At 50.7% G+C, this 13,895-nt stretch overlaps 1 protein-coding gene across 1 annotated transcript; it reads left to right on the forward strand.

Moving 5' to 3' along the window:
- Window positions 1-331: 331 nt before the first annotated feature.
- On the forward strand, window positions 332-5,932 carry LOC127130648 (uncharacterized). Its single transcript, XM_051059620.1, has 2 exons — window positions 332-4,791; window positions 5,431-5,932. The coding sequence occupies exons 1-2, from the start codon at window positions 332-334 to the stop codon at window positions 5,930-5,932; spliced, it is 4,962 nt and encodes a 1,653-aa protein (XP_050915577.1).
- Window positions 5,933-13,895: the final 7,963 nt, after the last annotated feature.

The following is a 13,895-nucleotide window of genomic DNA, read 5'->3' on the forward strand; positions in this document are numbered from 1 at the left end:
CGTCCCCTGGCAGCTCCTCCTTGGGCCTAGCTAATCCAGCCCATTAGGAGCCTTGGCCCAGCGCTGGGGGCTCACTATAAATATCCCTTTCATGGCAAAGGGGCAGGTATTCTAACTCACACTCTGATAACCTCATTCTGTACCTTTTCTGACTTAAGCATTGGAGCACCTTGCAGGTACACCCCCCTCTCATTTCATTCTCCGGCCCATTAACCAAGACCGTGGAAGGCCCTCCTGATCAGGTGAGATCAGTGGCGCCGTCTGTGGGAACTAGCTATCCCCATCTTCATCAAACGAGGATCAAAAGCTCATTTATTTCTGTCCTTCCAACATGGCCGGAGAACAACATAGCGATCACAGCCGTCCCCTCGTCAACTACAACATGGACGACGGCCCGCCATCCCATGAAGCGGACGTTCGGGACGGTCATCCATCCACCCCGTCTCCAGAGCCCCAAAACAACGGAGATGCCTCTCACGCCCACAATTTAGGGGCAGAGACATTTCATCCCATTCCCGTTCCCGTTGAAGGAGACGCCGTAATGATTGCCATGGTGAATGCCCTCAATCAAGCCGGTTCTATGCTCCACCAGCAGCACGAACGAATCATGGCCCTCGAAGCCGAACGACAAGAGGCCCGGCCCCAGCCGGTGAGTAGGATACAACAACGTTCGGAGCCAACGAAGAAGCGAGGACGTCGCTCTCCCGAACCCCACGCCAACAGGGCACGCGCCCATCGTGACGGTGGTCGAGCGAGAACATCACCAAGGCGCGGGCACAGCCCCGACAACAACGAACTGTCTCCCTTAAGGAGCGACGAGGAAGATTTGCATTGCCCCCTATCTCGGGCAATAATGGAAGCCCCGCTCCCCAAAGGCATGGAGAAACCGCCAAACCTAGCTGTGTACGACGGGACTACAGATCCCGACGATCACGTCGACAACGTCAACGCGATGCTCGACTACCGCAATGATATAACCGGGCACCTCAAATGCCGACTGTTCTCAACGACCCTCAGGAAAGGGGCCATGGCCTGGTACAAAAGCTTGGCCCCTGAGTCCATCACGTCATGGAGAGTCATGAGGTCCATGTTCACCCGGCACTTTACAGCTTCCCGTCGTCACCCCAAGACTGAGGCGACCCTTGAAGCCATAGTGCAGAAGAAGAATGAAACACTGCGCTCATACATCGAGCGATTCAACCAGGAAGCTGTCGAGGTAGATACCACCGAGCACATGAAGAAGTATCTCCTCGAGAGAGGTCTCTTACCCGGCAGTGAACTTAGCAGAGCCGTAGGGATCGAGCCTCCCCGCACCTTAAACGAGCTCCTGCATAAAGCCCAGGCCTACATCAGATACGAGGAAAAGCAGGTGGCACACAATGCCCGCAGCGGACGTAACGCTGGGGAGACCGAGCACTCAAAACGCGAGGACACGAGCATTTCCCGTCGCAACGGAGACAGACGAAGAGAAGAAAGACCTCGCGAGCTCCGGGAAGGAAGAGGCCCCGCGGGCAGATATAGCGAGTACACCTTACTGACAGCTCCTCGAGAGCGTATCCTCGCAGAATGTATCAACTCTGAATTTAAGCAGGGCAGGGTCAGGTTCCCAAAACCGTCTGCACCAAAGCCCCACACCGACAAATCAAAGTACTGCCGGTTCCACAGAAGTCACGGGCACGTGACCGAAGACTGCGTCCACCTGAAAGATGCGATTGAAATTTTAATCCAAGAAGGGCACCTGAAGCAGTACACGAGGAAGAACGAAGCTCCCAGACACGACGAGCCAGAGAAGAAGAGACCCCGGGAAAACACACCCCCCGACAACTCTCCCTATCAAGTGGCCCTCTGCGTGTCACGACCGGAAGATTTCTTCCCCCCCGAACCATTGCCCGAGGGCAAGATCACTGCACTCAGCCCCTGGGAAGACTTCCCTACCACACTGGTGATATCAGGAGGAGGAACTAACGGGGAATCCGCGGCCCTCTCCGTCAAACGCAAGTTCGACGAACTCCTACTGACTGCCCCCGAGCAGAAAGCGACATTGACAAAATACCGGGGAAAATCCAACCCAATATCCTTCTTCCTGGAGGAACTCCCGGGCGGATCCCCGAACTCGGCCATCCCACTATTGATTAGAGCAAAGATGGCCCGATTCGACGTACGACGCATCCTGGTCGACGAAGGCAGCTCAGTGGATATCATGTACGTCCACCTCTTCAAGACTCTGAAGCTAGACAAGACCAACTTAGCCCCCTACGTCGGATCAGATCTCCAAGGATTCAACGGAGCAACAACCAGACCGTGGGGATATGTTGAGCTCCTCGTCACTTTCGGCGAACAAGAAACGGCCAGGGAAGTCAAAATCCAATTCCTGGTCGTAGACTGTCCGTCTCTCTACAATTGCATCTTTGGACGCCCGACACTGGCCGAACTCACTGCGGTCCCATCCACCGTCCACCTGAAGATGAAATACTACACCAAATTGGGACGTGTGGTCACCATCCATGGTGACATCGAAGCAGCCCGGCGATGCTACGACGCCGCAGTAAAAGGACAGGCCGTAGTCAGCACGAAGAGCAACTGCAACAACAAAAAACTCAAGACCGAGGATCCCGCCCGAGGAGTCAACGCCATCGACCTCGACTGTCGCGTCGGGCTGGACGAGACCGAAGAGGGGAGGTTCCCCAAGGAACGCTCTCTCGAACACCCGGTCCGACCAATCCCCGACGGGGAGTTCGAACTCATTCCTCTTGGGGACGATCCGGAAAGGACGGTGAAGATAGGTAAGGGACTACCCGAGGAAACAAGAGAAGAGCTAGTAGCATGCCTCAAAGAGAACTCCGACCTCTTCGCGTGGAATGCCGCAGAAATGCCCGGGCTGGACCCCGAGATCGCGTGTCATAAGCTAGCTGTAGACCGGGCAGCCAAGCCCATAGCACAGCGTAGACGCAAGCAATCGCCCGAAAAGGCAGAGGCTGCCGAGCGAGCTGTAAAAGACCTCTTAGAGGCAAATTTTATTTCTGAAGCCCAGTACACAACCTGGCTCTCTAATGTAGTCCTCGTTAAGAAAAATAATGGAAAATGGCGTATGTGTGTTGATTATACTGATCTTAATAGGGCTTGCCCGAAAGATGCTTTCCCCCTCCCTAATATAGACTCGCTCGTTGACAACTCTGCAGGTTTTAAACTCTTGTCCTTCATGGACGCATATAGTGGATACAACCAGATCCCTATGTCGCCCGCAGACAAGAAACACACAGCGTTCATGACCCCAACGGGCAACTACTATTACAACGTGATGCCGTTCGGGCTCAAGAACGCTGGCGCTACATACCAACGCATGATGAACAAAGTCTTCAAGGACGAAATAGGGGACATGCTCGAAGTATACATGGACGACATGATCGTCAAATCACACGAGGAAATAACCCATGCTCGACACCTTACGAAGGTATTCGAACAGGCGAGACAGTGTAAAATGAGGTTCAACCCCGAGAAATGCACGTTCGGAGTCCGGGCAGGCAAGTTCCTCGGTTTCTATCTCACCGAAAGAGGGATCGAGGCCAACCCCGACAAATGCCGGGCATTCTCGGAGTTTCCGACCCCGAAAACCAAAAAATCGATCCAGTCACTCAATGGAGTGCTCGCCTCACTCTCCCGTTTCATCGCCAAGTCCGCCCAGCACGCATTGCCATTCTTCAGACTCCTTCGCAAAGAGGCTACCTTCGACTGGACCGACGAATGCGAGCAAGCGCTACTCCATCTAAAGAAGGTTCTGTCCCAACCCCCGGTCTTGTCACGGCCATCAGAAAAGGAAACCCTATACTTATACCTATCCGTGGCGACCGAGGCCGTCAGCGCCGTTCTAATAAGAGAAACCGACGAAGGACAAAAGCCCATCTATTTTACGAGTAAAGCACTCCAAGGTCCCGAGCTCCGATATCAGCAAATCGAAAAGGTCGCCCTGGCCCTCATCAACGCAGCGAGGAGACTACGATATTATTTCCTCGCACACACGATAAAGGTGAGGACCGATCAGCCAATCAAACAGCTGCTCGGGCGCCCGGATATGGCCGGGAGGATGCTCAAGTGGTCACTAGAACTCTCCGAATTCGACATACAATATGAAAGTAGGAAAGCCTTGAAAGCTCAGGCGCTGGCCGACTTCGTCGCGGAGATGACCCACTGCCCGACTCCAGCAGAAAGCGCCCACAAATGGACGATCTTCGTCGATGGCGCCTCTAGCACATCAGGCAGCGGGGCCGGGATCATCCTCGAAAATGAAGAAGGGATCCTGATAGAGGTATCGTTAGCGCTAGCGTTCCCAACATCAAACAACCAAGCCGAATACGAAGCCTTCCTCGCAGGCCTGAGGTTAGCCGAGGACCTGGGAGCAAAAGAGGTAAAAATATCCACCGACTCCCAGCTCGTGGCCTCACAAGTGCGAGGAGAATACCAAACCAAGAACGACAACCTCCTCGGGTACTTGTCCCTCGTCAAAGAAAAACTTGATAGATTTGAAAAATGGGAAGTTCAACACATACCCCGCGAGCACAACACTCGAGCAGACGTTCTCTCGAAACTAGCCAGCACGAGGAAAAAGGGTGGGAATAAATCAGTAATCCAAGAAATTCTCCCGCGGCCCAGCATCGACAAACTACCGCCTCCACTCGAGGTCAACGCTATTGGAGATGCCCACTGTTGGATGACACCCATCTACAATTACCTCACACGAGACGAACTCCCGGCTGACCCGAAAGAGGCGACCACTGTCAAACGACGCGCATGCTCGTACGTACTCCTCGAAGGCAAACTCTACCGGAGAGGATTCTCCATCCCACTACTCAAATGCGTCGAGGAAGAGAAAGTCCCCGACATACTTGGAGAGATACACCGGGGAATTAACGCTCAACACCTCGGCGGACGATCGCTCGCACGAAAAGCCCTTCGAGCAGGTTACTACTGGCCGACCATGCAAAACGATTCGAAAGAGCACGTCAAAAGATGTGACAAATGCCAACGACATGCCGACATGCACCTCGCACCCCCGAACGACCTCAAATCACTGTCTTCCCCATGGCCCTTCGCGTGGTGGGGCATGGACATCCTCGGACCCTTCGTCACCGGATCATATCAGAATAAATACCTCATCGTCGGGGTGGATTACTTCACCAAATGGATCGAGGCGGAGGCACTGGCTAAAATAACCGCGCAGAACATTCTCCGGTTCTTCAAACGCAACATCCTCGCTCGGTTCGGTATACCCCAGGCACTTGTCACAGACAACGGGACACAGTTCACGGACGGAGGATTCCAGGACTTCATCGCCAGCCTGGGCACCACACAGCATTTCACGTCTGTCGAGCATCCGCAGACGAACGGGCAGGCAGAGGCGGCCAACAGGGTAATCTTACGTGGCCTCAAACGCAGACTCGACGAGGCAAAGAGGGCATGGGTCGAGGAGCTACATAGCGTCCTATGGGCCTACCGCACGACACCACATTCTACCACCGGGGAAACCCCGTTCCGACTAACTTACGGCACCGAGGCAGTCATCCCGGTGGAGATACGGACGCCAACGAGGAGGACAGAGGAGCCCCTAGACGAGGAAATGAACGATGAAACCCTTAGAGCCGAGCTCGACCTAGTCGAGGAGATACGTTCCGAAGCAGCTCTCCGGGAAACAACCCTCAAACAAAAGATAACACTACGCCATGACGCGAAAGTCATAAAAAGAGAGTTCCAGGTCGGCACCCTGGTCCTCAGAAGAAACCAGAAAAACCCGAGAGAGGGCAAACTGGCGGCCAACTGGGAAGGCCCTTACCGCGTCCGCGACAAAACGAGCAACGGGGCCTATTACCTAGAAAACCTACAAGGAGAACAACTCGCTCGACCATGGAACGCAGAAAAACTTAGACAATATTACAGCTAAATACACCACGGGGAGACGTGGCAGGTACGACCACGCTCTTCGTCCCCAAAACCCCAGGGAGGAACCACGAGACCCGGGAACGATCCGGGGTCACATAACAAACACAACCCTCCCCGACGGTTGGGATCTTGACCAAGGCTCAACGTCGAAGTACCAAGACTGGCAGGGCACCCAGCTCGCGATGGGAGGACCCAAGCCTCGGGACCAGGGTTCGAACAACGGACCCGGGCTTCGATACCCACGGGCACAAAGCCCGACACTTCGTCGGTTCCCTAAACCGAGGAGATTAACAAAGTCGAGTAGAGTACGAATTCATACAAACAAGTATCAGACACAAACGAGCACAATGAATGATAACGAAAATATTCATACATTAAAAACGATAAGAGTGGCCGAAGCCAAGTACGCCCGAAGGCCATATTACAACGCCCGAAGGCCAAAATACATAAGGCACGCAGGCCATGATAACTAGAATCAAAGAAAAACAGATAAACTAAGACTCCGCTCGGAGCACCTCTTCATCCTCTTCTTCTTCTTCTTCTTCTCCCCCCAGCTCCTCCTCCACTTCAAACGGGCAGACAATCTCACCATCCCGGACGCAGTAGTTATAGGCCGACCCTGCCGTCACCAACTCAGGGTTCAGAAGCCCGAGCTGCTCCACAGCATTGTCGAAACCCTCTTTGAAGCAGGCCACGAGATCTTGGTTGAGAGTCCGAATATGCCCTAGCAACTCACCGCGCGAACCAAGGGCGCGTTCCTCCTCGGTCTCATCTGCCAGGGGACGGACCTTTCCCTCGAGAAACGCAACCTGAGCCCGTAAGCCAGCGTTGTCCTCGGTCAGCTTCTGATGGTCGGCCACCTGCTCTTCCAAGCTCGCCGTCGCAGCCTTCAACTGGTCCCTCTCCTTCTCCACCTCCTCCAGCTTCCGGCTCAGCCCTTCCTGTAGCTGATGCTCTTCTTTGTAGTCCGACAGATCTTTAGATAATTTTTCCTTCTCCGCCCGGACCTGCAAAAGAGCACCCTCCAGCGAGGCAGTGGAGACCGAAGTGTCGGTCAAAACCATGGCCGTCTCCATCACCCGGATGACAGCAGCAATATCCCTGGCCAGATCTTTTCTCCGAGCAGCAGCATCCTGGTCCAGAATAGCCTTGGCCTCAGGCGCGGGCACAACAATCGACTCCTCGGCCTTGAAGAACGACCGTTCCACATAGCAGGGAGGTAGAAGATAGCTCCCGGTCCGTTCGGACTTCCTGGAGACGACCTGGTAAGGGCCCCAGCCGGACGCTTCCGTTTATGGAGGGGAGAAGCCGCTGGCGACGGGCTGCTATCAGGAATGTTGATCGGGTTAAGCCGAGGAGGAGAGGAAGGAATCACGCTCGCCGCCTGCGAGGGACCGACCCCGGCATCGCCAACAGTCTCCGAGACACGGGCCGCAGTTTTCTTCTTCTTCTTGGGCACCCGGTCAGGAGCGCCGACCTGATTCGCTAGCTTCAGCACCCGATCACGAGCATTGGGCATGGCACCTGCAAATAAATTACACACAAACATTAGCGACCGAAGTCATAAACAGAAATAAAAGGCTAAACAAAGTCTGCCTACTCAATAACGCCAGAGCTTCCTCCTCGGTATCACACTCGAGCAGAGCCTTCGTATTGATATAACGCGTCTCGGTGATTAGCTCCCCGGCCTCATCCAGGTAGGGCACGCCCTGTCGATTCGCCCAGAACGCCAAGCTGAAGCTCTGCACGTAATCGACCAGCTTCTTGTACGCGAGCCTATCCTCCTCGCCGAGCATCGCGTACTTGACCCGGTAATGCGCTGTGGAGAGATCGAAATGATCACGCTGCCACCTCAGCGGTATCTTCGACATCAGCGTCTCCTCCCCGTTGGGTTCCCGTTGATAGTAGTAGAGAGAGTGAAGGGCAGCCCGGGTAATCGGCATCACCACGTACCACCGGCTTTTGAAATGGCGAACAGAATCCTCGTACGTCTTGAACAGACGCACGGGCTGCTTGAAAGAAACCCAACTGTGGCGACCACGGGAACCGGACCTCTGGAGATGGAAAACGTGGAAGAAGAGAGCCCGGGTGCAACCAATGCCGAGGAACTGGCAAACTAACTCGAATGCCCGCATAAATGCGAGAGCATTAGGATGTAGTTGGGACGGCGCCAGCCGGAGCCACTTGAAGACCGACATCTGGAAGGAGCTGAAGGGCAGTCTAATCCCCGCCTCACGAAAAGCAAATTCATACATGGTGAACTGCTTCCCCGGGAAATGATGACAAATGCGGTCTTCTTCCTTGGGGGCGCAGCAATACCAGTTTGGTGGATCCTCCCGGTTTATGGCCTCGACCATAGCGTGAGCAGTGATGGCTTCGTCACAGAAGTCTGATTCCTCCTCCAAGGGCTCGTCCGCAACCCAGGAGAAGTCGACCTGCCCGGAAGAGGAGGCGTGTTCGGTACCATCTCGGACACTCCCATCCCCGACAGGGAGACGAGCGATTGTCGCGTCGTCGGTGGAGGACCCAGAATCTTCCTTCCTCGGTCGTAAGCGCCCGGTAGCACCTGAAACGCAGACAGAAAGAGTGAATTCGACGTCGTATCAAATCCACCCTTCCACCGCAGGTCAAGTGAAAGGGCGTAGCGGCGACGGACACTAACCGTGCTCAACTCGGTGGCCCGCGCATTCTATGGAGACCGGGCATAAACTTCATACAACCTATGCAAGTGTTGCCCGGCATATGAAGTTTATGCCCGGTACAGTAGGATCCCAACCCTATTTTCTACCATCTAATATACACCTACAGTCCACTACACTGTCCCTAAGTTAAACCTAACCACATTTCTACGAAAATAGCATGCGTTTGACAGAAAACAACAAGGAAAAAGAATGGGTCACAGTGGAAAATCATACCTGACATAGTTAAGTTGAAAAGGTACGGTGGTGTCCGAGCAGAAGACGGTGGTTCAGACAGGAGGACGGGCGGAGACGGCGGTCCAGACGGTTGAGAGAGCAAACGAGAGAGAATGTGGAGAACTCCGATGAACGCGTGAGCAAAAAGAAAAAGTGGAAATGAAGTTACTCAACCCCCTTTTATAGGGCTTGGCACGTGGACCAACACGCTAGGTCATCATTGCCTAGCCTGCCTACGCCGTCTTTGCACGCGAAACGAAGCGACCCCACTAATTCTGAGACACGTCTGTCAAAGATGAGAAGCTGAAACGACCCGAGCACCTATCCGTCTCCTCGACTCACCAAGACGCCACCTCCCCGCGTCATACCCACGTTTACTACAAGGAAGGCGCAGATCAACCGATCACCTCCATCCCCGACATTCCCGAAGAAAGGGTCGGTCATGAATAGGTCTGGTACGACCTCGCCTGTCTAACGATCAAGCTTCCCCATCGTCTCGGGGAACCCTTAGTTGAAACATAAGTCATCCCTCTGGCTCAGAGACTCGACTTGGGGGGCTCCTGTTCCGGACTGGGCCATGACCCTAGGCACGGCACGGCCCAATGCTCGCCAAGCCCACGTCCGAACGGCCATGTCCACACGACCACGAGGACACGTCAGGTGGACGACAGTCCGCCCGACGAACGTCTCCTCAGCCCCCTAAACACGTGTCGGACAGCGAGCGGGTCCTCCTCATACGATCTCCATCCACTCACCGTCAACCCACGTCGCGGGCACCTCAGTTGTGTCGGGCAGAGCCCTAACGGCATCCCACGCACCACGTCACCCAACTCCCCTATATTGTCGCCTTAGGGATAGGGGCAGTTGGACCAGGGGGCAGACTTTGGTCTAGGTCTTAACGCTTCTTACGCGTCCCCTGGCAGCTCCTCCTTGGGCCTAGCTAATCCAGCCCATTAGGAGCCTTGGCCCAGCGCTGGGGGCTCACTATAAATATCCCTTTCATGGCAAAGGGGCAGGTATTCTAACTCACACTCTGATAACCTCATTCTGTACCTTTTCTGACTTAAGCATTGGAGCACCTTGCAGGTACACCCCCCTCTCATTTCATTCTCCGGCCCATTAACCAAGACCGTGGAAGGCCCTCCTGATCAGGTGAGATCACACTTGTTCAGGGGAAACCACTTTTTATGTACTTAATTGTGCTTGAAAAGTCAATGGGATGTGTGCTGGGACAACATGACGAAACCGGCCGAAAGGAGCATGCCATCTATTATCTAAGTAAGAGATTTACCGATTGTGAAACCCGATATTCACTCTTGGAGAAAACTTGTTGTGCTTTAGCATGGGCCGCTCGTCGTCTAAGACAATACATGATTTGCCACACTACTTTGTTGATCTCAAGAATGGATCCAATAAAGTATATCTTTGAAAAGCCTGCTTTGACTGGAAGACTCGCCCGTTGGCAGATGTTACTATCTGAGTATGACATCCAATATGTATCTCAGAAAGCCATTAAAGGAAGCGTGTTGTCTGATTACCTGACAAACCAGCCCGTTGAAGACTACCAGCCGTTGAAGTTTGACTTCCCTGATGAAGACATTATGGTAGTTAAAGATTGTGAAATCCCAGGACTTGATGAAGGACCTGAACCCAGATCTCGGTGGAAGCTCATGTTCGATGGTTCATCCAATTACATGGGGCATGGTGTAGGAGCTGTTCTATTGAATCCGGATGGTGGGTACACTCCTTTCACAGCAAGGTTGTGTTTTGATTGCACGAATAATATAGCAGAATATGAGGCATGCATCATAGGCATTGAAGCAACAATTGATCTCCGAATCAAAATCCTCGAAGTATGTGGAGACTCAGCCTTGGTGATATACCAAGTCAAGGGCGAATGGGAAACCCGTGATGCAAAGTTGATCCCCTATCGTGCCTATGTCATGGAACTAATAAAATACTTTGATGAAATCACTTTCCGTCATATCCCGAGAACTTAGAATCAAATTGCTGATGCTTTGGCTATGTTGGCTTCAATGTACCAAGTCAGATTCCATAATGAAGCACCTCTCATTCAGATCGAGCGGAAAGTTGAGCCTGCCTACTACCAGTCGGCTGAAGAGGAAGCCGATGGTAAACCCTGGTTTCACGACATCAAATGCTTTTTGCAAAATCAAGAATATCCAACCGATGCAACAACCCTTGACAAGAAAACATTGAGGAAGTTAGCATCTAAATTCTTCTTAAGCAATTGTGTGTTATACAAGAGAAACCACGACATGATTCTGCTCAGATGCGTGGATGGACGTGAAGCGGACCTGTTGACCAAGGAGATTCATGAAGGATCCTTTGGAACTCGTGCCAATGGGCATGCCATGGCCAAGAAGATTTTGAGAGCTGGTTATTACTGGTTGACCATGGAATCCGACTTCTTCAATTATGCTAGAAAATGTCATAAATGCCAAATCTATGCTGACAAGGTACACGTGCCTCCGACCCTACTAAATGTTTTGACGTCACCTTGGCCTTTCTCAATGTGGGGCATCGACATGATTGGCGCCATTGAGCCTAAAGCTTCCAATGGTAACCGCTTCATCCTAGTTGCCATTGATTACTTTACCAAATGGGTAAAAGCTGCCTCTTACGCTAATGTGACAAAACAAGTGGTTGCACGGTTTCTCAAGAAAGAGATCATTTACCGTTATGGAATTCCAAGCCGGATCATCACAGATAATGGGACGAATCTGAACAATAAGACCATGAAAGAATTATGCGAGAGCTTCAAGATTGAGAACCATAACTCTTCACCATATCGTCCAAAGATGAATGGCGCTGTTGAAGCCGCTAATAAAAACATCAAGAAAATCCTGCAAAAAATGGTGAAAACCTATAAGGATTGGCATGAAATGCTACCCTTCGCACTGCATGGATACCGGACTTCCGTCCGCACTTCAACAGGGGCAACCCCGTTCTCTTTGGTATATGGGATGGAAGCAGTTCTCCCAATTGAAGTGGAGATACCTTCAATGAGAATATTGGTGGAGACCAAGCTAGAAGAGGATGAGTGGATTCAAAATAGATTTGATCAGTTAAACCTCATAGATGAGAAGCGAGTGACTTCTTTGTACCATGGACAGTTATACCAGAAACGACTCAAAAGGGCTTTTGACAAGAAAGTACGTGTTCGGGAATTCAGAGAAGGAGACCTCGGGCTTAAGAAGATCTTGCCAATACACAAGGACTCACGTGGGAAGTGGACTCCCAATTATGAAGGCCCATATGTTGTGAAGAAAGCTTTCTCCGGAGGCGCCTTGATTCTCACAACTATGGATGATGAAGAGCTCTCACACCCCGTGAACTCTGATGCAGTTAAAAAATACTATGCTTAATAAAAACCCGCTAAGTCGAAAACCTGAAAGGGCGATTTAGGCAAAAAAAAGGGTATCCTGGTGGGCTGAAAACCCGAAAGGGCGGTCCAGGCAGAAGTTAGGGATGAATAAAAAATGGTAGCTCACTAAGTTGAAAACCTGAAAAGGCGACTTAGGCAAAAAGGAGCGTCCCGGTGGATTGAAAACCCGAAAGGGCGATCCAGGCAAAAGTTAGGGGCACAAGGCATAAACTGCATCAGTTGTTACTGATTAACACCGAAGAATCTGAGGCGGAAGATTAATCCAGTCACTCCCCTTAGGAGCAAGGTTTTGGGGGAATCATATCTATTAAGGATGTTAGTAGTCACTGAATTCAACGTAAACCTTTCCTTATTGCCATTTTCCAAATTGTAATATTTCATGGAGCTACGCCATTTGTGTGCTACCATTCTTGAATAAAATACAAGTTTTCCCAATCATTGTTAGTTGTGTCCGTCTACACTTTTCTTTGTTATGCAAAGTGTCATTTATTTGCTAATAATGAATTTTGAAACTTGAAGATTTTTTGAAATTTAGTAAAAGGAGCAAAATTACTTTGATATATGTGAAAATCAAAGGAAAATCATTTGTTTCCCCGAAAGTCTCAAGGTTGCATAAATATTCCTGGATCACCAACAAAAGTCCCCATGGAATATAACTTATTAATCCTCTAGAAGGATGGACCTTTGGTTATTTGTAACTGTCAATCATGATAGATTCTCCTCTGGATGCGCCTGTTAATTGTACGGGTTTGAGTTATCGGTGTTGAGGAATCAGAATCTCTGTAAACAGTCCCTACAAACTCCCAGTCTGCCAAGTGTCAACATCCTCATAATCATGATCATTCATATATCATTCAAATCATGCATAACCGAAATGTACTTCGTGCTCATTCTACACTGACCCATGTCTTGTCATTGATCCTATGCCCTTTGACTTCTAATTCCAGTTTGTATTTGTTGCCCTTAAACCAACATCCGGTTTTCGCAGTCATTTTCAAGTCCAATTGTTGTTGGCAAAATCTGTTAAAAGTTGGTTATAATCCATTACTTACGGTTAAGAGTCCCATTGTTGTTGAGCTTTATTCAGGTCATATATGAACCTGTTGTTGAGCTTTATTCCATTATCAGGTCATATATGAACCTGTTGTTCAGTGCTATTCAGGTCATATATGAGCCTGTTGTTGAACTTTATTCCATTATCAGGTCATATATGAACCTATTGTTCAGTGCTATTCAGGTCATATATGAACCTGTTGTTGAACTTTATTCCATTATCAGGTCATATATGAACCTGTTGTTCAGTGCTATTCAGATCATATATGAACCCGTTGTTGAACTTTATTCCATTATCAGGTCATATATGAACCTGTTGTTCAGTGCTATTCAGGTCATATATGAACCTGTTGTTGAACTTTATTCCATTATCAGGTCATATATGAACATGTTGTTCAGTGCTATTCAGGTCATATATGAACCTGTTGTTGAACTTTATTCCATTATCAAGTCATATATGAACCTGTTGTTCAGTGCTATTCAGGTCATATATGAACCTGTTGTTGAACTTTATTCCATTATCAGGTCACATATGAACCTGTTGTTCAGTGCTATTCAGGTCATATATGAACTTGTTATTGAACTTT

This window comes from Lathyrus oleraceus, chromosome 3 (genome assembly GCF_024323335.1).
Source record: "Lathyrus oleraceus cultivar Zhongwan6 chromosome 3, CAAS_Psat_ZW6_1.0, whole genome shotgun sequence".
Classification (NCBI taxonomy): Eukaryota; Viridiplantae; Streptophyta; class Magnoliopsida; order Fabales; family Fabaceae; genus Lathyrus; species Lathyrus oleraceus.

Excerpts from the sequence above, each read along its gene's own strand:
- LOC127130648 (XM_051059620.1), top strand. The coding sequence starts at position 332 with ATGGCCGGAGAACAACATAGCGATCACAGCCGTCCCCTCGTCAACTAC. Across the intron at positions 4,792-5,430 it reads GTCAAACGACGCGCATGCTC|ACTCGACGAGGCAAAGAGGG; the intron begins GTACGTACTCCT and ends CCTCAAACGCAG.